This window comes from Falco naumanni, chromosome 14 (assembly GCF_017639655.2).
Source record: "Falco naumanni isolate bFalNau1 chromosome 14, bFalNau1.pat, whole genome shotgun sequence".
Taxonomy (NCBI): domain Eukaryota; kingdom Metazoa; phylum Chordata; class Aves; order Falconiformes; family Falconidae; genus Falco; species Falco naumanni.
The window spans coordinates 3,866,163-3,890,970 of NC_054067.1; the positions used below are offsets into that span (position 1 = coordinate 3,866,163).

Consider the following 24,808-nt stretch of genomic DNA (forward strand, 5'->3'; position numbering starts at 1 on the left):
AAGAAAAAACTCATCTCATTTGACAGATCTCAATGCTAAATTTGAGATTTCAATTATTATACAAATCTGAAGCCAAAATCGTGCTTTAAAAAGCATTAGTCCTTGCACACATGCTGCAACAAAACACTCTCAAATCTGAATGATGTCCAAGACAACAGAATGGTAACACAGAGTTCTGTACTCTGCTTTGAGTTCGTATTACCTATACTATAGTCATTAAGTAGCAGAGGTCAATTTTTTAGCAAACTTCTCACCATTATACAGTGTCAGAAGCAGTGTATCTTGTACTCTGAAATAAAGCCAAGAAGCCGGCTACTAGCAAGATGTATGAGCTACAAGTATCTGCTGGTATCCATTATCCTTCACGCATTTCAGCTGTGACAGAACAGGTGACATAGACCTCAGATTCATAAATTGAACATTGAGCCTTGTACAGAAAGAGTGGTTTGTTTTCCCCTTTTTAAAGATACCTTTTCTGCTGTCCAGCCAAACATCAAACTCCACATTTCGATAGATCTCAGGGTCCAGTGCCTTTAGCACTTTATAAGGAACAGGCATCTTTGATGGATTTTCTGGAGGCTAAAAACAAAAGTCAAAATCTAGCATTAACAAGTGCATTTAACGTGTTCAGCACAGTCTCTATCCTTGCCAGCATCTGTGGACCATTTTAAGATGTACACACACTATTTTCCAGAAACTTTCACTTCAGCTGTATTTGCCTAAAAACTAAAGCTCAAGAATATCAAAACATGTTTAGGCATTCAGAAGCTGAGCAGGCTTTGGAAAGGTTAGAAATGCACTGGCTCCAGAGTAACATTTGGGATGTTCTTTACTCAAAAAGAATCAAAGGAAGCTAACCAGACCAACGAAGCCACAGCTTCAAAAGTTGATGGGAATTTTAGTCATTATATCTGAAACCAGGTTTCTGAAGTTTCTAAAAGTGTTTCAAAGTGATTTATACTGTGTTCAAAACAAAACTGACTGATTCAAACCATTTCTGGGAAAAACGAACAGTGGACCAGGAAACATCTGCTAAGCTTCATCTTTGAGGAGGTGGGAAAAAAAAATTAGCTAGAGAACAAGAGGATCTCAGAAAGGAAAAAGACTTATCCGATTTAATAGAAACTCATGGGCAATACCAAAAGGCAAGCAGATGGAAGAAATAAGACACCCACTTTACAGAAACTGATTTTTAAAGGAAGTGGAAAAGAGGGTTTTAGCCCTAACAAGGGTAACATCATAGAACAACAAAAAGCCACCATAAGGAATTCTTCCCTAACTGACAAACCTTTTCTTCTTCAATGCCTTGTTTGAACTTATCTTCCTGTGGATTGTCAGTATCATTGCCTTCCCAGTCGTCCACTCTAAGTAATTGAAAATAAGGTTACAAAAGATACAATGCATAATTTCTAGCTAGGATTAAAATCAACCAACTGTTCGTAGGATCTGAAAAAGCACCATGGTGCCATCAAGTGGCAATTTTTTTCTTAAACACTGGCTGTGGCCACGATGCAGCACAGGACAACCCTTTTCCTAGTTTCAAGAACATGATGACCTTTACCTGTTCCAACACCCACCCCTAATGAGGGCTACTGCTTGCATTAAGGAAAGGATGAAGATGATCCCACTGGCTGATTAAACTCTTGCACTCTCAAGTACAACAAGACACCCTGTTCTAAGTCCTGTGAAACCAATGTCATCTGCAAAAGCATTTTGTAATGGTCAGAGGCATTCCTCAAGCCTTTCAGCCTTTCTAGTAACTGGGACAACATGGGATATGAGGGTTTCCGGAGGTACGTTCTGCCTGTTCCTCTTATCCCCAGTGATCCGGGCTTGAATAATGCCACCATTTAATTGTCTGTTTGAGGTCAGATTCCTTTAAAAAGGACAAAAAAGAAAATAAAGCAGAGCTCATTTTTTCAATGCACTTGCCTCTGCAGAGCTATAAAGGCTTAGAAAAGTAGTAACAGTTTCTCACTAAAAAAGATATTATGATTATATAAGTAACAATTTTATTTACAAGCAAGCTGTCATTTTATAGAATAACATGCAACTACAACATAGCCAGCAGAAGAGAATGTTCAATTACATGACACTTCCCAGTCCAAGGGAAAGCACACTCTTCTGCAATATACTTCAACTTTGTTTGTATCATGAGATAGGAAAAAAGAGGTAATATCCAACAAACATTCAAAGAACCTTAGAAAAGTTGCCCTTTGCAAGGTTTTAAATTATTTTTGCTTCCCTTTTTAGCACATACCCTTCCCAAAATACTACCTCTTTTCTGATGGATTTCTGGATACTTTTTCATGAAGACAATCAAAGTTTGAATCCTCATTTCCTACAGAGCCACTGTTTCTGTTCTTCTTGGATCCACTTCGAAACACCTCCACTGCAGACCTCAATTCTTCCTCATCCATGCCAAACACATCTTTGTATAGGATCTCATATAATACAGCTAAACAAATCAACACAAAGCTCAAACCAAATTAAGATAATACCAGATCCATAAGAACTGCTGCAGTTTTCAAGGTAAGCATTTTTTCAGATATTAATTACTGTTAACAAGGCCCTAGCTGTATTAAATTCAGTTAAGGAGAGGATCACAGAATGATTCAGGTGGGAAGAAGAGACTTCTGGAAGTCATTTAGTTCAGTACATCTCTTAACAGCTAGATTAATGTGTGTATATTAATACACAATAAATGAGCTACCATCTCTCCTCCCCGCCCCTGAAAACTAAAACGAACATTGCCTATAAACATATGAAAACATGTATTTCTCTTCCATAGAAAAATGATTTCAAGTTTACCCTGGCAAATAGCAGCATTTTCCTGGAATTGTTTTGTGTACACAGAGTCATAATGGCCATTGCCGGAACAACACAGTAAAATCTGGGAAAATAATAAAAAAAGGCTTTAAGGCTGTAACGATGTAAAACCTTTCTACTTGATACCCTAGCTCAAGACTACATTAGTCTTCCATTCTAGAGTTGACACCAAATCATCAAGAAAACAATAAATATTCTCAACATAAATATGAAAAATCTGTAGAACCACCTTTAAACTGCATCTTAGGTAAAGTCTCTAAATAAGTTTGTCTGCTATACAAAGAAAAACTATCAATTCGTACACCATGCTGTATTAAACATGAAATAATAGTCCGTTTCCAGCTTACCTCTGAAACCACAAGTTAAAATAAATACAAGCCATCGAATGCAGTACTCCTGAGATACACTGTCCAAGTATCAAAGGCATATCACCTTCCCTACCTGAGGGACTAGAAGAGCATCTACTTCTCTAACCCTCAATAAAGCCTTGCTTTTAATAAGCAATATTATGCTGCCTTTTGAAAAGATGCATGCTTTTTGCAGCATATGCATTGACACACCAAGTAAACATATTACCATCGAACCGCATCTTGGCATGTGACCACAGCCAACCGTAACTGGCTGACGCCCTTAGGCAGCTGTCAGCACACTGCCAGCAAAGATGCTTCCAGTGAAGCAGCAGGAACTGGGATGCCAGAGCTCTTAATTCAGCGTGTGCTATGCCTTCTGCCAACACAAGCTCTCATCTCACGGTGAGAATGAGCAACACCAGAAAGAGCTGCTGCCTGTACAGCAGTCTAATAACAGACAGCTGCCAACAGTTAATGAGACCTCTGGTGGTAAAGCCTTTGAGGACAAGCACACATTTAGAGCCCACTGCCTGATCTTTAAAGTTAATTCATTTTGGAATTAGATTAAGCTATGCAGGAAACTACATGGAAAAAGAAAGAAGCACATATAAACAAAGACAGTAATACCAACCAACAGAGAAGCAAGCTGCAGTAGCACAGATTTCAGAGCAGACTAGACATTACGGCAAATATAATAGCCCATACTGAAATCCACACTGCAGCAACTTCACTGGCATCATGCCTGAGCCAGCTACATAATTGTGTGGGCACATCTACACGACTGCAGAAAAAACCAAGAGGGATCAGAGAGGAGGTAATACAGAGTACTTCTTATGTTCCTTCTTTTTGCCCCCAGCAGTAATTCTTTTGTAGATAAGCTGTACCATTAACTCCCATTCTTAACTGGGCTCCATTTGTATGTCATAGAAATGAATCTGTTTGTTAGATTAATCCATTCCCATTAACTTCCCCTTTTCAGGAAGAAAAGCTGCACACCTCATCTGACTTCAGAAAGAGAGGCAGCGGGGGTGGGGGGAGAACATATTCTCTAGTATGATAAATGTATCTTGTTCTGCTCTTCAACTCAACCCAGATACTTCATTCTACCCTGTCATGTCAGATCAGTCAAATGCCCACTGGGAATTTACCCAAATATATTTTTTTTTTTTTACCCAAAAGAGGTTTCAGAAACATAAAAGAATATTCCGGAATTGTGATGTCACCTCTTCCTGCCAAAATTAAATATCTTTCGAATAATGAGCTGAAGTGCAGAAAAGATTAGCAGGAGAACAGCAGACAATCCATCCCTCAAATGGGAAGCAATGCTGCTACAACTGAGTGAGTTAACTATTGTGCAAACATGGTGTTTTTTCCATGAGCTGAAGTCAGTTTTGGGGTTTTGTTCAGCTATGCAAGAGCACTGGAGTTACAAGATCTCAATTCCAGTTTACAACTAATTGGGACTGGAGGTATTCAGGGGTAGGAAATTGCCTTACTTCTCACCTTGTCTTCAAACCCATTGTCTGTAGCATAAGTGGGTGGCTTTGCAGGGTACCGGTACAGAATAAAGTCTCGCCTAGGTAAGCAGAAGCAAAACAAGACTTAAAAGAGCATACTTTTAGTAGAACCAGGTTACGAAGAAGTTTGCAGGGAGCTGTTTAAGAGAATCTGCTGTTGAAAAATCAACTAAAATACTTTTCCTGATAAATTAACGCTATAATACAGCAATAGCTAGATGAGCTACTACCACCCATCTTGGGGGGGGGGGGGGGGGGGGGGGCGGGAAATTACCTGGGAAAACCCATTATATTTAGTCATAGATTAGGTCAAGTACTTATGCTTACGGCAGGGTGCTCAGACACTGTGGCAATTAAGTCCCAGAGATTTAGTCATCTGCAAAAGGATTAGAGCCTCCGGACAGGAAACTAGTAACTTTTGCAAAACTTCAGTTTGTTCCTTCAGTACTCGAACAGAAAGAGCCTGCAAAGGGAGTGTTCTTCCTTCTACCACTGGAAAGCCAGACCACTTGTTACAGGACAGCAGCACCTGTGCAGACTTATGTTACCTTTGAAATAAATATCAAGGTTTACACACAAAGTAGGGTAAGTACCACTAACTACTGGAGTTCTCAGGAACACCTACATGAGTTTTAGTCAGGCTTATAACTACCACACAGTGTTCCTACTACACACAGTTCCTTGTTTTTTCCTGTTTTCCATCCTTCAGCCACTAGAAGGAAACGTTTGACTTCACAGTTTAACATTAGCAAAAAGATAACAAATAAACATCACTGGAAACTGACGCTTCTCTTCATTCACACTATAAGAACAAGGGCTGCGATGGCACCCATTTACGTATTAGCTCAAGTAACTTCATTAGGGTAGCATTTCTCACCATGTTTAACACATTAATATCTCAACAAAAAATAAAAGGTTTTGAGGCCAGAATCCAAACACCATTAAGTCCAAAACACTGTGAAACTTAACCCAACACAACACTTACTTGTACATCACTGATAAAGCCTTCATTTCCAGATGGCCAGCAGTTTCCTATGCAAGATTATGAGATTATGACATAGCAGAGCTGTCTTCAACACAGAGAATTGTGTTCTAGCTGTCTGTAGCAGTAACTTTAGTAGAATACTTTTCTAGTACTTCAGCTTTGTTAGAACAAATGATCAATGCATTGAGAGTTGAGATACTAGGATTTTGGGGTGGGTGGCGGAATCTGCAACATAGGATGGCCACGATTACCAAATAAGATGGAGCTAGTTCTGGCAGTGACTCTTACAAAATACCCTTTTTTTTTAAATTTAAAAACATTACAAGTGTTTCAGAGACTGCTGCGTTCACCCTACTTATTGGTTAAAGTCTAAAGAAATGGGAGTTTGAACTCCAGTATTTGAATCTGGGGGTAAAGAAGCAAAGGATTGCAAAGCCTGGTAAACATTTGATGTAAGCAACACTCCACATATATCACTTTTCCCTTCTTAAGAATTGCAATTATGAATAAGGCCCACAAGAGGCCTCAGCTTTACTGTCCAGTGTGCACAGATTGCTCCCTTGCACCAGCACAAACTCCCCACTAAAACTGATATTATTTATACACATGAATATTCAATACAAACCCCATAGTATCACCAATTCAAATAAGACCCCAGGATTGAGGTCTATCTGAAAAAAACAAAACACACACAAACAAATCCTAAACCTAAACCACCACATTTTAAACCATCACCTAATTACTTTCCTGTTCTAGTCTCCTGAACTTGTAATCTCTTTGCCAAGTATTAGATCAGTCTTACCTTTGGATCTCCCAGTCGCTCAAGGTATTTCTCAAATGCTCCTTCCACATACTTTCAACAAAACAAATACAAAAACTTAGCCAGTTGTAAAGCAAAGTTAAATGTTGGGGAGGTGGGGTGTGTGAGGCATGACAGGGTGCACAGACACCAGATTTGGGACTAGTCTGCCAATTCCTATCATTTTTGGGTTCTGAAGGGCTATGGTCTGATTAGGGATATGACTTCAGCTGTTGTCTGCCTTAGAGCATGGGAATGATTTGGGGTACCAATGTGGACATACCAAGGTATCTTAAAAAAATTAAGAGCATGAGTCTGAGTAATACTCCAAGTAACTGATCTCCCACCTAGATTAGATTAAGCACTTAACTGCAATTACAGGGGGAGAAAAACAAAACAGACACCAAAAAACACTCAAAATCACCCCAACAGCACAGAGAACCACACTGCACACACACCCCTGCACAAACTGTCTCATGCAAAACCAACCAAAAAAACCCAAAACCTCATAACTCTATGCAACAATTAAAAACACTCTAGTGTCTTCTGTCATCTTTTGATGCTTATTTCTTACTCCAAGATACCACGTATTTCCTACCTACTAAATTCCGTGATGATTGCTCCACAGAGAAAACACTACATAAATAATTGTCACCGACTGGTTACTCCAGCATTAGTAACTCACCCGATTTGAGGAACTTCAGATGCATAGTCAAATAAAACTTGCCGACTGCAACTCAAATAAGGTAAGCAAGCTATCACCGTGCCATTTCTCTGGTCTTACATGCATCAAGCCTAGCAAAGCATGGCATGTTTTCAGTGCATATGTTTTTGAGGGTATGTTTACGGCTAAGCCACTCGCCTCCTCCCACATTACTTCCTAACTACACGTGCAAAACTGCCTAACACACGCACTACTTACAGATTGAAACTTGTGCTGGTGTTGCCTCATAAACAAAACACAAGCTTTCCTGACTTCCACGTGGTAAATTTGAGATGAAAACACCTGAAAAAAAAAAGGTTGTGAAACAATTAAGGAGAAAACTGCAGAGTTTAGTTTATGCTTAACACGACGCTTGTTATACTCTCGAGGGGTACCCCCGCCACAAAGCGCCTCAGAGTAGCAGGAGAGGAGACGCCGCACCACAGGCGCCCGGGGGAAGAGGCTGAGGGGAGCGCGGGCGGCCCGGGCGCCTGCCGGCCCCACACACCTCCCCACCCGCCACACCTCCCCTCGGGCACCCGGAGGGGCCTCCCGCAGCACCCACTGCCCGCCCCGGGCCGCGCCAGCCCCGCCGGGGGCCTGAGGCGCCCCGGCTCCCCCCGGGACCGCTACCGGCGCCCGCCCCGCCGCCCAACCTGCTCGGAAACGGCTCGGAAAAGTGAAGAGGTGTCCCTGGCCGTCATCTTGCGGTACAGCCCCAGGCTGCCCAGGTACTCGTCCATGGCCACCTCGCTGAAGGACTTCTGCCCGAAGTACTTCTTCCAGCCCTTCTGCATCTTCCCCGGGCGGCTGCGGCTGAAGCGGCGACGGCGGAGGCGGGAGACGGGGGCTCCGCGCGGGGCTGCGCGGCGCGTGGCAGCTGGGCGCGCGGCGGCTGCTAATGAGGGGCCACGCCCCGGGCGCTCACCTGCGCCAGGGCCCCCGCTGCCCTCGGCCGGCCGGTGCGCGCCGCTCGGGGGCCGCCCGCAGCCACCTCGGGGTGCCCGCCGAGAGCCCCCGCACCGCCCCGCGCCCCGGCTGTGGGGGCTGCCCGCGCCGCGCCGGAGCGCCGTCAGCCCCGGCAGGCGTCGTCCCCCTCCGGGCCTGCCTCGGGCAGCCAGGGGAGCCGTGGCTCATTAACCCCTTCCAGCTCCCTTGCGGGAGGTGCCGTGTCTGCCAGTAGCTGCGGAAAACCCCAACGGTTACTCAGAATTGGCTGTGGCGTTCCTGCGTGCCCTTGGACTGGAGGTGAGCTGCTAGCGGCACTCCCGAAGTAACGGCTCTGTAACATTTATTACGGAAGTGAAAAATCTCGGTGGATCCTAACTCATCCACTATCTCAGGGATCAGCAAAAGTCACTTTTGCACAACTGTGCAGCATGACTTATTCCATGTATAGCCCTTATGCCTGGTTTGATGGGGAGAATGTCCCCATGTACGTATAACCTGCTAGTAAAAACTGCACTTGGACACCAGATGCACCAATTTGGGAGTTTTCATTGTTTTAAGCAATAGCAATTAAAAAACCCAAATGGTGTACTTGCAGGAAGGGCAGGAGCACCAACTATACACATATAGACTCTACATAGTCCGAAGTATTACGGACCAAATAGCCTGCATGAATGTTTTTGAGTCTAAACTTCCTTTGTTTTAAAAAATATTTACTGAAACAAATTGATAGTACCATCAACAGTTGACAATTCCAACACTTTAAATAGGGAGCTCCAATCAGCATCAAATCGGACACCCTGTGCTTCACAGAAGTCCCAGCTAAGTAACGTGGCGTGATTGTATTGTCAACCCCATTCCTCTCCTATAGGTCATGTTTTACTTTGGGAGTAAATCACCCAAACCCACGAGAGTCGGTGGACCATCTGGCAGCAGGTTTGCAGCTCTTGCCTTTTTCCACCCAGATTCACCACGTGCCCCTTTCCCTCTAAAGAGGCTTAAATCTCTCACTTCTAAAATTCTCTTTTTGGTGCTTCTGTTAAGCACATGGAATGAGAGCTGAAGGCATTTGCTTATTTGCAGAACATAACAGGAACGTTAGCAAGGACAACTTATTTCCACTAGTACTAGGCAAATACGGTCAAGAGACCACTACATGTATGTCATGCTTGTTAAGTAATTTAGCTTCTCCTCCTCACTGGAATTACCAACTCAGTGCAGATTTTGTGATGTAAATATCTCTCTATCCCAGAAACTAGACAGTTCATACTCCCTGCCTTGTGGGCACTGTGCTCTTTTAAGCATAAAGCTGGATGACTTTAAACTGGCACTAAATAGGAAACCATTTTATGTCAGTTAATATTAACAGGCATTTTCTTTTGCCCCAGTTGGTGGACTCTTAAGTATGGAAGGCCTTTCTAGGAGAGGAGAAAGGTTTTATTCTGACATCTTTATTCCTCTGTATTGTTTATTGAAATCCAACAACTTTATCCAAGAACAAAGCAAACTTTTCTGGCTGTCCAGGAGGAAAAGGTTTCAAAGTTGACAAGTCCATTGACTGTAGTGTCTCCACAAGAGTGCTGTAAAAACAGATCAAAACCAATAATTACAAAAAAAAGAAATCCATCCCAAAGGGAAATTTTTTCTTCACACAGTTTTCTTTCTATTCATACATAAATAATCCTTTAGCACAGAAACAGTATTAAAAGACACATACTGAAAGGAAGAAGAGATCCCACAAACCAGTGGGCCCAGACCATCACTGCAGGCAGCATTGCTGAGAACACACTTCGATCAATACCGCAGCTTTCACAGACAACCTCAGCTCTTAACTTTTTAATCTGTGGTTGCCATGTTGGGAGACTGAACAAGATCTGAGGATCTTCATCATAAACTGTATCGGGAAATTAATCCTATTTGAACACATGGCATAGTTCTCCACTTAACACTCTGCCAGAAAGAACAGCTAAATCAATCTGTTAGCTTGCTATTATCAGGCTGCAAATAAGGCTCAAATGCTAGGCACTGTTCAACAAAAGGAAATAAAAATTCCTTCATCTCTGAAGCTGTCAGAAGTACTGAGATAATGAGAAACTTGTCCAATATAAATGAATGACAGGCCTAGTCTTTTCAGAAGGCTCTTCTGAAACGTACAAAACCCTATTTGCAAGGCAAAGGAAAAGATGCAGACTAAATAATGGGAGTTGGATTTCCTCTGCCTTCAATTTAGAGGTCATCTGTTATTTACAGAGTGCAATCAATCATAAAAACAGTAAGATACAGTCAAAACATGAGAGCAAATGAAACTAACAGGAGCCAGGATGAACACAAACAAAAGGAGCTGGGGTTTTTTTGTTGTTATTTTTTCAGGTTGGTTGATTTCATTTTTGGCATTTTTTCCCCCCTGAAGTGACAGGCAGTAGATTTGTGAAACTCCTTGTCAGAGGATGTGGTGCATTCAAGAAGTATGGTTAAAAAGGCAGCCTGAATAAGTATTTCTGAATACTTATATATTCATGTATGAATGTACCAAATAAGTACATAAGACAGAGGTATTGAAAGTTATGAACCAGACAGCATCTGATTTAGGAATCCCCCTGAATCAAAGTACTTATGAGCATCAGAGGGAAAGTAATACAGAGAAGTACCATGTGTTCTTCCCCTGTTTCTGTTTCAGCTGGGCATCTGCATATGGCCACTGCAAATAGGATACTGAGGTACGTGGACTCCTGATCCATATCAGTAAGGCCATTTGTATGTTTTGTTCTAAATACTCCAGATACTTTCAATTTTTATTACGTCAGCGCATCTACAGAGTCAGCTTCAGTGCCTTCCACAAGGAAAGTTCACACAGCAAAATAATGAAACAGAGCTCTAAGCCTACAGGAAGCAATTTATTCCTTATGGCTCATGGTTATAAACTGATAGTTCAGGTTGTATTATTTTTAGACTTCAAAAAATAATCCAACAACTAGTGAGGAAAAGCAGAGAAAGAGAGAAGCTGTTAGGTGCCTCTATGATGCCACCTGACTCTTCAGAATTCAGCCACTTCTATTTGGTTTAAATTGCTCTTCTTTCAATCTGAATACATTTGTCCTCAAAAACAAAAATTAAAAAAAAAATCATTAAAAGGAGTCATGGTAAAAAGGCTTAATAAGTTTGGTAAATTAGCTCCTAATGTTATCTATCCATAAATTAGCTCCTAATGTTAATCTAGCCACTGTGGGAAATCTACTTTGCAAACAAATGGTCGTTACAAAGAAAAATGTACATTTCCTTGTTACAGTCTCAATACCGTAGTAACAGAACGATGGTCCTGAACACGGCTTGTTCAGTCAGGACAGCCGCAGCACCCGCATACCTGCAATTACAGCAGAAGACGTGCCCATCTCTGTGGAGCTGTTTTGCCAGTTCAAGCTGATGGTTGTTCATCAGCTTTTCGTTTATTACTACTACGAGTGGTTTTTCTTTTCCTAGAGCCTCCAGACAGCTACCTGCACCTACAGGAAAAACGGAGAACACTCTGAGTTTTTGTCGTGAAAGAGGAAGTTATCATTGCGCTTGCTCTTGAAACACGGGAGGCTCCTGAAGGTGAGCACTTAACCACTCACCTCTAGCTGCGGACCTGAACATTCACTGCCAGCCCACCCCCGAGCTAGAGAGAAACAGACTTCAGGCAACCGACCGCCGCGCCTGCTCCCAGGGAACGGGCTCGGCCGACAGACGGGCTCTACCTGCGTGGCTGACGACCAGGTCGGCCCTCCCCAGGTCCTCAGCCAGCGACTCCTTGTAGCGGAAGGCTTCCACTGCCAGGGCCGTGCCGCTCAGCGCCGGCGGCAGCGCGCCGCGCCCGACCTGCAGCACCAGCTTCTCGTAGCCGCGGCTCTGCAGCACCTGCGGCGGAGGGAGGGCGGCTGTCGGCGTGTCCCCAGGCCGCCGCCACCCTCCGCCGCTTCGCGCCACGGACCGTCCCTCCCGCTCCGCCGCCGCTTCGCGCCGCTCACCCGGGCCCCGCCCCGTACCCCGCCTCAGGCAGCCCCGGCACCCCCGCAGTCACTAACGGGATGCGGGAGGGCGGCGCAGCTCCCACCGCGCAGGCGCCCGGTTGAGGCGCTGCGGGCAGGCCGTGAAGGGGAGGCCCGGGACAGCCGGGTGCTCTGCCGCCTCACCTGCAGGGCCGCCGGGGAGCAGATGGTGGCGATCAGGTCGTCGAAGCTGGTAGTGCCCACCGTGACGAAAACGGACTTCATGGCCGGCCGGCGCCCGCGCGGGCCGATCTGCGGGCGGGGAGCCGCCAGAGGGCGCCGCGCGCCGCCCGCGCGCTGCAGCGCTCATCAAAATGGCTGCCGGCCTGAGGGGGCGGTTCGCCGCGCGGCGGAGGGACACGCCCCCTTCACCTCATGGCTCCCCCGGCGCGCTCGTCAGCCGTGTTCAGCGACCTTTGCCTGGTAGCCACGAGTGTCTTAATTTTTTAGACTTTCGAGGGTGGGGTGTGGGAGGAGTAACCCAGATTATTCAGAAAGCTTTTCCTTTCACGTTATTGTATCACTTGGGGCACAGATCACTGTAACCGACAGCCCGAGTGGGGCCTGGTGTGGGGGGTGTTCACAGGCGGCCGTTGCCACAGCTGCCTTCATAACTGACTAGGGCTAGGGGTGGGATTGCTCGGCCTGGCCCAGCCCTCTCATGGCACTTACTGTGTGGGTAATATCTATCACAAAAGGATGGTAGAAAAGCAGTTAGGCATGCTTTGGAGGCGAGACTGGTGCCTGGGACAACTGTTCCCTGAAGCAGTGCTGTGGTGGGTCCTGTGAGGGCAGCCATGGGCCTGGCCAGGGGACGCACCGCGGGCCTGAGCAGTGTCACCCGTGCACGGTTGTGGTGACAGGGCAGATGGTGGGCTGCCAGCCTTTGGATGAAGGAAGGCAGGAGGAGATGCATACATTTATCTCAGTGGGAGAGGTTGGGTCACTTTGCCGTGTGGATATCCTTCCGCTGATACCACAGGGATTAGCGAATATCGGAGACAGAAGGAAAAGAGGCTAATTCAGTTTGAACTCTGTTGTTGCGTGCTTTGTTTAGGTACTTTAATTCTGGCTACGTATGTGCGCTGTGTCAACTCCCCCCCCAAAATCCTGGAAATGCTGCAAACTGACAACAGGTACTGTTGGCTCTTAGTTGATCCCAGAAAGTCAGACATAAAAATTATTTGGCATAAATAGATGAACCTGCCACAGGAGCTGAGATTGCAACTCCAGGAAAACCCTGAAAGAGACTGAAATCAAGGCTAGGAGTTGTACCCTCCTGGTTTCTTTTTGTCACTTTGCCACTGACCGGTGTTAGCACCTTGGGGCCGTGCTTATCTTTAGTTTCTCTACCTGCAAGGCAGTGTTTAGCATTTTAGCTCCTCTAAAGCTTTCTGTGGAGGTGATTATATTAATGTGCAGAGAATTGAGTGAGTCTTTAAAAATTTTCACTGTAGTAAATATTAAACATATTGAAGAGGGTTTTTTTTGTCTACCCTCGGCCTTTTGAAAGATACATTCTCAGTATCATTGAATACAGCTATGTTTCCCTTCCTCCCTATTGCCCTTTCTCTAAGTATACGTCTTTCTGATGCTGTTTCAGGCTGATCTTACTATCTCCTTACGGGGACTGAGGAAAAGTACTCCCTTTAGCAAAGACATGTCAGCTCCCTGTGGAATGTGATCCTAAGAGCCAAGGGATAGTAAATCGGGCAGGAGCTGAGGCTGGAGATGAAAAATAAAAATGCTGTTCAGTGCTAAGCCATGTTAAATCAATTGCAAAGATGAAGTCACCAGTAAATCTATTATTTCAGGTACGTTTCCCCTTTGTGGTGAAAACTGGGGTGGGGGGTAGAGGTGGGGATAACATTTCCATTTCTAAAAATATCCAAACATTAAATCTGTTAACACAGTCTTTTCCACTGAAGGCTAACAATAACCCCTTAGCAGTTGCACAAAGTGAACTGTTTGCTTTCTTAATTGCAAGTGCAACACAATGTACAATTCTACAAAAAGAAACTATTCAAGTTAGACACCTAAATCTATCTATTCCCTGAATTAAATTTAATAGATGAGGTCATATCCGTATAAGCTATTGGGTGTTCCAAGCAAGATGCAGAAAAGATGTAGCTATCTTGAGGATAAGTCTGATTGCCATGTTAATGGCTCATTCACAATGCTCATTAGCCCCCTGTTGCTTTCATTTAGCATAATGAGCCACATTGAAATGTATTTATTTTTTGATTAAAGCAAGTAGTGCTGACAGCAGACATGGCAAGGGGGAGGGTGGCACTTGGGAAACATGCTGTAGAGCAAAGCAGTGTCAGAGTCCTGGGTGCACAGGGCCTTAGTGGCTCTGACCAGCCTCACCCAACTCTTACCACTCTCCCTCAGGACAAAGAAGCCAGGAGCTGAGGGTGACACACAATGCAAGCCAGGCAAAGACCTCACCGACAGGGCACAATCTGACCACACTAGAGAAAAACAAGCAGCACAGTGGCAGCAACAAATTCATCAGGCAAAGGCAAGGTAACAAGCCGTTTCCAAGGTCAGTCCAGGCAACCCAAACAGCAATTCAGGAGCAGAACTAGCAGCAAGGACACCTACAACTCATTTCTGTTCTCCCAGTATAAGAAGGACATGGGCCTGCTTGAGCAGGTCTAGAGGGGGGCCACAAAGATGATCTGGGGCTGGAGCAGCTGAGAGACTAAGGACAGACTGAGAGAATTTGGGTTTTTTAGGCTAGAGAAGAGAAGACTTCAGGGAGACCTCATAGCAGTCTTCGGGGGGAGTGTACAGAAAAGATAGGGAAGAACTCTTTATCAGGGAGCATAGTGACAGGACAAGGGGTAATGTGTTTAAACTGAAAGAGGGTGGTTTTAAATCAGATATTAGGAAGAAGCTCTTTACTGTGAGGGTGGTGAGATGCTGGAACAGGTTGCCCAGAGAACTTGTGCATGGCCCATCCCTGGAAGCATTCAAGGCCAGGTTGGATGGGGCTTTGAACAACCCAGTCTAGTGGAAGGTGTTCCTACCCATAGAATTAGATGATCTTTAAGGTCCCTTCCAACCCAAAACACTTTATGATTCTGTACTATGATTCTAAAGACCAAGTTTAAAAATTAAATCCTCATCAGAGAGTGTGGTTGGAAGCCCCAGCTGAGGCTGGTCCAGGCATTTAAGACCTGCAGTCAAGGCCCTGACAACTGATGGATAGGAAGTGAGACTTTGGGATTAAAGAAAGGATGCTAAATTATTCAGGTGTCAGTGATGAGGGTCAGCACATGTGTAAATCTTTGTGAGAAAAGGTAAGGACAGGATAATAAAATTATTGTAGATTTATTTTTTTTCTAATGAGGAGGATAGAATTTAAATGTATTGCGGTGTTTTCCTGTTTATATCATTATTTTATATTAGGTTAATTACAGGAGTTTAGGAAATTACTGTTCATTTGTACTAAAGCAGTGTAACTCACTGCATGCATGCTCTTACTCTGCCAAAACTGAAAAATAAACTAAGTCCACACATTCATTCTGCAGTTAGAAAAGGTTTACAGTGGTTGCTGTTGTACCTCAGCTTTGACCTTGCTTTCAGCTATCCACTTGTAACTTATAGTTCCTATAAAGTAAGGCACGCTCAAGAAAATATTCCATGCATGAGCAGCAACTTGTTCATACCTCACTGCTTGCTGCCTCAAATTTCAGCAGAGTAAAATGTGTATTTAGAAAAATGAATACAGTTTGAATAATACTAGTCTTCATAACCTTCAAGTGAGAGAGAAACTGAAGTACAGTCTGCATAGTATTGTGAAATAAATTCCTATATCTAGGTTTGCTCTGATGATTAATGTTTGCGTACAGAAAAACTTCTTATTCTTCCAGTCAATGGGTGCCTATTTGGTGGTATTTTCTAAACTCTGCTCAGTGACTCTTGTCAGTGCTTTAGGGTATTCACAAGTTAAATTAAACATTGGGCATTTTAGGAGAATGACACGTTAGGTAACAATAAACCCATGCAGCTCAAGGAAAAAAAAAAAGATTTGGTGACCCCTTCTTACTCTTAAGAAGAGGTTTGGACTAATTTCTGTGTGATCAAAGAACTGCTCGAAGGGAGAAAAGCATACTGCTCTTCCAAAGTTTAGGAGGCCTGATTGCAACAAGAGCATGGTACTTCAAGTTTCAGGGACAGCTGACCATACTTAGCAGTTTGCAAAAACAGACCTAATTTTACTAGCGTGTCAAATGGAATCTTTCAGTTTTCTTAATTAAAAATGTCCAGGAGTGAGTGAGCACCTGTCAACAGGGAGCTCTTACACTGAATCTCTTTTAATAGTCCTTGTGGAAGGTGTTTATAGAGAGAGAGTTTTGTTGGAAATAAGGGTTACAACAGCTATTCTTAAAATACAGTATGTTCAGGATCATGGCCCATCAGGTTTTGCATTTTATTTTGCTTTTATTATGAGTGCTGAATTTCACTTCTACAGGATCCTGTTTTGCTCATTTGCTTTCTAGAATGAAGAGAAGAATTCAGAAATCACTGGAATGATTTCTGAGTATGGAGCGGGTCTGTGTGATTCCAGCTTGCTATTTTCCATGTGGCACTGAAAGTCAGTGTCCTCTGCAGCTTGTACTTCACCAGTAACATTGCGGTGACTTAAATTTGTATTGGAGTTTTCACTGGAGGGTACATTCCACTTGCACGTTGAATTAGGCTTGTTAGGATGATTTTAAACTAAAAAGAGGGAAAGCTATCCATTCTAGGACTCAATCTCATTCGAATTTGTACCTGCTATTTTAATTAGAAGTTGTGTAAAGCATAAGTGGAATTTTGTCCACGAGTGCTTATGCTGTGGTCCACGAGAACTACAGATCATTTCAGAATGAGATGCTTGGAGCTGATCCCTTGCAGTTTTGAGGCAGTTAAAGATCATGTAATCCAGACTTGGTGCTAGGTCTTGTTTCTGGCCATTTGTTCCTTCCTGTGCTCTGCATTTCTACAGGTACTCATACAACGTCACAGTGATCCAACTCAGAGAGCTGATCTGACAGGAAAGTGATCTGTTTGCAGTTAGATCAGTTCCCTGAGTTGCACAAGCAGCACTAGTAGCACAAGATGCTTAAGTGTGGCATCTTGGACTGAGATTGATTTCAATGCTGGAGAATGGCACCTACATCTACCCCTTCACTGCCATTAGTAGCTGCAGTCACATGCTCTGAGCCCCGTGGCTCAGGGTGTTGAGTGCCCATTGCCTTTGGGGCAAACCTTGTGTGTACCTGTACCTGCTTGGGCTGGAGAGTCTCTCTTTTCAGTGCCAAATGTTTCTCTCCAAGTGATATGTGTGGGATATTGATAGAGATATTCAAGAAATATGGGCTCAATCTGACATAATGTAGTCCAAGACCCCAGGGAGAGGCTAGGAAAGGGCTAAAATGGAAGATACGTTCCTGTGAGAGCTTGCTCCCATCTGTGCTTTTTATGGCATAATTTATATTATGATATTTTCTTCCCATGACAACATCTGGGCAAGAAACTGAAGATGGCATGAGTGAAAGCTATTTTTTTGTTAAGTGAGAAAAGATGCATGCCTCCTCCTTTCTCCTTAGCCTTTATTTGAAATGTTTCTCGATGTGCCTTCAAAGCACTGTTGCTTTGTATTCAGCTCAGTTTCCCACACTTTGCCCTGAAAGCTCCGTAATTATATTATTCAGGAGTAAGAAAATACATGTGAATAAACTGGGCGGTTCACATCTTGGTTTCTGAAAACTACATACTGCCCTCAGTTTGCTCTTGAAGTCTAAAGAATAACTCACAACTGTTGTGATAAAACTCGACCACTCCTGAAATGCTTGGGCTGCAGACAACGTATCAAATAATCATTTAAAAATAGACACCAACAGAAAGGCAGATAAACCTCCAAGATTTTCTTTGGAAGGCAAAACAAGCCGATGGCTAGCTAGTTAAAAATGCAACCCTGTCTTTCTTTTACCTTGTATTTTGTGCACAGATTGATTCTTCATTTGGCTTGTGATATAATGGTGCAGTGGATGACATGAGGCACAAGAGAACAATTAGACTTCTCCACACTAAATTTACATTATGTTTCATTATTTTTTACATGTTATGAATGTGCAAAATGAGTAAAGATAGTCTTACTCCTATTTCTAGTTGGCATTATATAAATTTGAACTGAGAAATGTTCGCTTCCTTTTCCTCTCATTTAGACGTAGTGCTGTACCTGTGAGGGATGATATTGTTGTTACCGTAGGGAACTGTGAAAATTAGATGGAGAATATTTTGGGGAATGATTCCTTCTTATTAGTATGATTCAGAGATGCTTCATCTGGGAAAATAACAGAGGAACATTTGTCAGCCAAATTTAAATAGTATACTTTGAAATATTCCATCACAACATTTCTACATCCTTTGAATTGTCTCTTTGTTGGCTTGTTATTTGGCGGTGGGGATATTGTCAGATATCTTACAGATACACAAAGGATTAAACTGCCTGGAGACAGTCAAGGGGATCACTTCTTCCTCAGGGCTGGCTAGTAGAAGACAGGCACTGAAGCAGCACGGAGGAACTGTGTCCACTGACTAAATATTTCACATTTGAAGTCAGAGGAGAGGCTGTGGCTTAGCTGGAATGAGTGTCCATGACCTAACAACTTACAGATTTTTCTGAATTTTGCAATATTTGATGGCATGGCTTGAAGCCCCAGGTTCTGGAATTACACAATTGTGATTGTTAAGGCCTTATTCTTCTGAAGGGGAGACCAAGAAAACAACTGAACCTTAAAGCCCTAAAGACTAACACAGAAATAATATGTATTACATATCTGTAACAATGTATCTTTTTATTATTCCTGTTTTGCTTTGTATTTACACAATGTCGTGATTTTTTGAGACCTGACTTCTGGAAGCTCAGAGCTTAGTGGTTTATGAAAGTAACGTGCTGCTGGTCTTTGCCGTGCCCATGAAGCAGCAAGTCACCTCTGCGCTGGGATATAGCACATCCTGTGTTTCAATCCTTGTTACAAGGAGTGTGGCTCAACTGATTTGTACCAGCTGTTGAACTGGATCTTTAGTGATGCTTGATGCCTCTGCTAGGTTTCTGTCAAGGGTAAAATGCTTGCATTGAAGAACCAGAAAATGGGCTTCGTATCAAATAAAATTTCTCAAAGCTGGTAATTTCCATTAGGTGTTGGGGATATTTGGGAGATTGTAAAGGAAATAATCTGAAGAATGATTGCAAAACAGGCCGGTATGCAGACATAGGATGGAGTCTGAAGTCTGTTACAAGGAACATTATTCTGGCTGTGAAGGCTCGATATGGTGATGTCTCCTGGCAACTGGTCCCTTCAGCTCCCCAGGGAACCTCTGCCTGTGACAGCCTGGCACTACTTGCTGTCTGTAGAAAGCCTACGCCACTATTCCTGCCTACTAGCCACCAGCAAACACCTCCACAGCAATCCACTGCGTGAATGGCCTGTGATTTCATATTCCTGCGTAATCCCTCTGACAGCCAACCCTATTAAAAATTCATTTCCATCCAGGCAAATCAGACTCCCTGAAATCAATTGAGCTTTGTTCTCTGAAGGCAGCTTGTGCTGGTGCACATGTAATCAAATCCTGAGGTACCTTGCATGCATTTTTACGAGCACTGAGATAGACTTCATGTTTCAATTATTCTTTTTGATGTGCATTTTTGAAGGAAATTAGAATATTATGCTCAAGTAAACCAACTGGTTTAGATCTTTCAAAAGAAGTTCCAAGTGAGCAAGCAGAGTTCCTGCCTTTTCTCAGCCAGTACTGACTATGCAAGTACACACAAATATCTCTCTTTGCCATGCAGCATAAAAATAGGTAAGGAGGTGACCTATGAACTCAGTCTAAATTTCACCTCTGTCCATTTGCCTATTATTTTCCAATAGCTGGCTCTTGGCAGCAGTATTTTTGGTAGGCATTTTGAATTGCTCTTCAGAAGTCTTCGGGGACACCTAAATCAGTCCACTGATTAAGTGAATGGATTTTAGAAGTATGTAGACCTGCAATTAATGAAAAGCTACTCTAATTCTACCTGAAAAGAAAACAGAAGAGCATGGGTGTTGGGCAAACACAATAAGTGGTGTTCATAGCAGCAGAGGACTGCCCAAATACACTGCATCAAGGAGATCAAAAGGCATCAAGCGTGCAGGCTCCTTTTAGATCAGTCTTTTCAGCATAGTATTAGCATCTCTACAGTTGCAATGCCTCTTTTTTTCTTCTCAAGCTGGCTCTCAAACCCAAAGTGAAATAGTGAAAGCATAAGAGTTTAACTTCCCAGCTGATCAGCGGAGACAGCCAACACAGGTCTGCACGATACCTGAAAGATTGAATGTTTCACACACTGAGCTTGCCTGTTTCCAGTAGGTTTTCAGAGGAACTGTACCCTCTGCATCGTTCCCAAGCCTTTGCAACAGCAGGAGGGGTGCTAATAGCAGTGATAGTCATGATTCATTTGTCTTTCCTTTTTGTTTATACTAATAAGAGGATAGTCAGCTTATTATTTATAGCCACTCTAGTTTCCATTAGACATTAGGGATCAAAGTAGCCACTAGATACTTGCCAAAACCACTGAGCTCAACTTGGAGATTCTTTAACAGCTGTCTGGGCCACCGTTTTTTTTTGTTTGCATGTTTATATAGCAATGAATCATACTGTGAAGATCAATACCAGAAATATCTTTGTTTGCATGCATTTCCTGTTTATGGCCGCCTTTTTACTGCCAAAAATGCTAGAAATATTTTATGCAGAGGCAGACCAGAAATTTAATATTATGCAGTGATTTTCACAAAGATAGAAGATAAAAAATTGTGGCTTTTATTTTTTCATGTCCTAATGATATATGCAGAGACATTTAAGAGAGGTATATAGTCATATTTACAACTGGAAAACTGTTTTGAGAGTGTGTTCCTATGCACTTTACAAATATGCTCTTATTTAGGTTATCAACATAAAATAGTGAATCTTCTTTCAAGATTTCTTGCATCATAATTCCAGGACAACATTCAGCTGTTTAAAATAAATAATCTTGCTAGAACTCACTCAGAAATACTGGACCAGATTCCTCCCAGGTGTAATTTAACTAACTTAGATCTAAAACAGAACTCAGTGTTACATTTGGGAGAGTCATTACTGCTGCATGCACTAATGTCAAAACAAGACTGTTTTACATTATCTTGTCCCTAGAGAAAACTTTGCTGAACTCACGATTGTCCTGTTTGCTTCACCCTGTAGCATACTTGTGCATGGCCACCTGTACTTCTATGTACAGTAACACTGCCTTTCCCTTTCCCTGATGAAACCAAGAGATGTGCAGATACTAACTGTGATGTGACTGTTCATTTATATAAGGTTTTGTGTTCCAGTGTTTCCTGTTAGTGGCACACTACAAAGCACTGTTCTTGTCACGGTCCATACTAAAATGGTGATTCATGGTTAAGTCAGTCCAAATGAAGGGCCTCGTTTTGGTTTGTCTGATTTTTAAGTGTATCACAGATTAGGCTGACAGCTGAGGGTAGACTGAGATCTTTAATCAATCCAAAAGCGAGGTGAAACGTACTTGGCAGATGTACGGACAGGTCAGCTTTCCTTTGCCTTCCTTAGGAGGTGGAACCGTGAAGGCTAAGAAGATTCTTCATGCTTCACAGCATGGTCCATTTCTAATCCTCTTGGTGTAATAGCTCTGAGCTTTCAGTGGTGATAGGGGCAGCTGGCCATCAGAAATTGGGCTGAGGACACTTGCAGGCTGCTTGGCAACCATTGTATAGAACAGCTACCAGGTTGCTATCAGGCAGTGTTGAACTTGACCTAATGTCTTTGCCATGAAGCAAATAATGTTCCTTTTCTGTCCTTATCAAAGGGATATAATTGGCTGGCAGCACCCACAGTTGATACAATGACACTTCTGGCATAACTAGTAAAATAAGTTAATTTTTCTGGATGTAATGAGCTTTGATATTGAAGTGATTCATGTCTAAGATCAAAAGGAAGCATCTTCTGAAGCAGACGCGGTCCTATTTCCCTCCAGCGCCTTAACTTTCTGTTACAGTAGGCAATATCATTCCCTTTGGTTCCTCTAAACCTGGAATTTTATTTTTTATTTTGTGAGGCAATGACTTGGTGAGGATTCAAGTGAAATCTTCATTGATTCTGAGACTGGTATTACAGAAGGTGCTGCTGGGATATATTGCAGGTCCCTTACTGTTTTCTGTTTATGAACAACCTACCCCAAGGTGCTAATTAGCTGGGAGAACTGCATATACACAGAGTACTGTTTTGTTTGTCCATAAAAATACATTTGTGGCTGAGGCAAATTTAACTGCTTGGCTTAACTGTGAGCATCCTGCATTTCTGAAATCAGCAAGGTAATAGCAAAAATTTGTGAGACTGGTATTTTTCATCTAAAAACTAATTACAAATATTTGGTTAATTCTTAATAACACCTACCCTCATTAATGATATGTTACATGCAATAAACCCATTTAAATATTTTTATTCATTTCCCACAAAGTCTGGCAATGTATTGCTTGTACTGAATAAGATCTGTCTTTGGTGGTTGGTACCTCTGTTCTATGATTGTAATCAGCTATTTTCTTGGCCTATGTACTGTGAAGGCTGGAAGAAATTGTATCTCTTACTTTGACATACAGGTATGATTTGTGCCGTGCCAAGTGTTTCTTTTCTGACTTGAGTTCAAGGATGCCTGAACAAGGAACATGAAGCAAAGCATGGCTGGCTGTAATCTGTTGCTTCTGAGACTGGGCAATGCAAATGTCACTGATCTTCAATGTTCTTTGGGGCATTTTATTTTTCTCAGAGGAAGAAGGTTCACATCAGACTTCTTAGATGGATGAAGTCTTGAGGATACTTGTGGGTACTACATAATAATGATACATCAGTTTGAAACTGAACCCTGTGCTTTAGAAGTGGCTGCAATAGGAGGAATCAGCATGATCTCCATGGGTTTATGTTACAAAAATGAACACCAATTACAGTGCCTTTTTTCCACTGGGAGTTACCCCATCATTTTGTCTAATTATGGTACAAATCCCACAATGGCAAAAACCCTTCTTCTGTAAAGAACTAATTCCCTCTAGAAATGCTAAAAATCTTAAAGAACTCTAATTATAATACATTTTGCAATAGATAAAGAGAGCCAGAGAAAGACTGTGCCAGCCACTTACCACAGGAAAAAAAAAAACCACAACAAACAACAGAAAAAGATGAAGGACTATCCTGGCAGACAAAGAGGGAATGTGAAGTAGTTTGTATAAACTCCTCTCATCCTTCATCTAGGCTCAAACCAAATATAACGACTCATGTATGCTTAAAAGCATTACTGTCAGTTGAGAGTTGATAGATTTATTGACATGTACTGAAGGAATAATGTTGGACCAGAGAGACTTGGGAAGAAAATGGCTGAAAAGAAGTTCTACTATACTCCTAAGAAGTTTTGAGACACTCCAAACTAGTGTGGGTACCCAGACTACTCAGGCATGCAGTTAGCTTTGTGTATTGTAGTTTCTGTTACCAGGCTTGTTATATCATTAAATAGGTTGCCTGTGATTGAAAAGGGGAAAACCTGTGATTTCCTCACTCCCAGTTCTATTTTTCAGACCAAGTTCCAACAACTGATTTGATTGGATTTCTGCAAACCTGAGTTAGTTCATTAAGCTGCAAAGCTCTACTGAGGGTTGCTCAAAGGAATGCTGAATGGCAAAAAAGTCAGCAGAGAAGAGCTGCAAGGCTTCTTCAGCACAACAGAGGGTGGTTGTGGAAGAGGATGACAAAGAACAGGCTACAGTCACTCAAAGATGAGGTTACCACATGTACACATACCACTAGGCATTAGTTTATTGTGCCTGATGTTCTGTTACGAGTTTTAAACCTGCAGTGTTTAATAACGAGGCAGTGTTTAACACTGAAATTGCCTAAAACACGTCTTCCCCAGCTGTCTAGTAAAACTTGAGTCCAAACTCTTATTTTCATTCAATGGAATGATCTGGCATACTTTATAACACTGAATGAAAGATCTTTCAGGCTCACTCACCAGAAAGAATAAACAGCCTTCCCAAGAGGAAGACTGCATATTACATTTATTTACAGATTGGTCTACTAAAAAACCCAAAAGCAAATGATGATTACTGCTGGAAGATGATAGTTTGGGAAGTGAAAATCTGGTATAACTGGATCTAATCACCTGAGAGACAGACAACAGCTCTTACTGCTTCCTGGCCATGGAGATGTTTGTTTGCCGTGTTTGTCTTCCCCTGAAAGAAACAATTGAAATAATTTATACACCCACAAAAATAAGATCTCCAGAAAACAGACGAAACAGCAGGAGAAAGCTACAGTCACACATCTACCCATAACAGACCTTCCCTTGCCTTGCATGCCTATTGTACAGATTATTATTCTCTGTGTCATGGATACTTGTGTGCCTGCATAAACTGGACAGTCATACTCTCTCCACTGCTCTTGAGGTATAATTCCCATAATCTCCAGTTTCCTCAGCAGAAGAAAAAAAGAGGCAACGATGCTGAACTAATCAGTATTCGTAAAATGTAAAGACTTATTTGAGCCTTTAAGTGTCAGGAGTGATACCAAATTG

General features: G+C 42.6%; 1 protein-coding gene and 1 long non-coding RNA gene across 2 annotated transcripts in view; one reads left to right on the top strand and one right to left on the bottom strand.

Moving 5' to 3' along the window:
• ALG13 (ALG13 UDP-N-acetylglucosaminyltransferase subunit) overlaps positions 1–12,486 on the bottom strand; it is a 30,563-nt gene extending 18,077 nt beyond the window's left edge. The window contains exons 1-12 of the mRNA XM_040614712.1: positions 12,301–12,486; positions 11,866–12,025; positions 11,493–11,631; positions 9,601–9,711; positions 7,403–8,081; positions 6,484–6,534; positions 5,682–5,728; positions 4,683–4,755; positions 2,812–2,893; positions 2,278–2,458; positions 1,289–1,364; positions 471–579 (exon numbers count right to left, since the gene is read on the bottom strand). Of these exons, the coding sequence (XP_040470646.1) occupies positions 471–579; positions 1,289–1,364; positions 2,278–2,458; positions 2,812–2,893; positions 4,683–4,755; positions 5,682–5,728; positions 6,484–6,534; positions 7,403–8,081; positions 9,601–9,711; positions 11,493–11,631; positions 11,866–12,025; positions 12,301–12,381 (1,789 nt within the window). The 5' untranslated portion in view covers positions 12,382–12,486. The remainder of the gene's footprint in view (positions 1–470; positions 580–1,288; positions 1,365–2,277; positions 2,459–2,811; positions 2,894–4,682; positions 4,756–5,681; positions 5,729–6,483; positions 6,535–7,402; positions 8,082–9,600; positions 9,712–11,492; positions 11,632–11,865; positions 12,026–12,300) is intronic.
• Positions 12,487–12,600: 114 nt separating this feature from the next.
• LOC121097487 lies at positions 12,601–22,691 on the top strand. Its single transcript, XR_005830969.1, has 2 exons — positions 12,601–14,685; positions 18,641–22,691. It is a non-coding gene; the product is annotated as an uncharacterized LOC121097487 (long non-coding RNA).
• Positions 22,692–24,808: the final 2,117 nt, after the last annotated feature.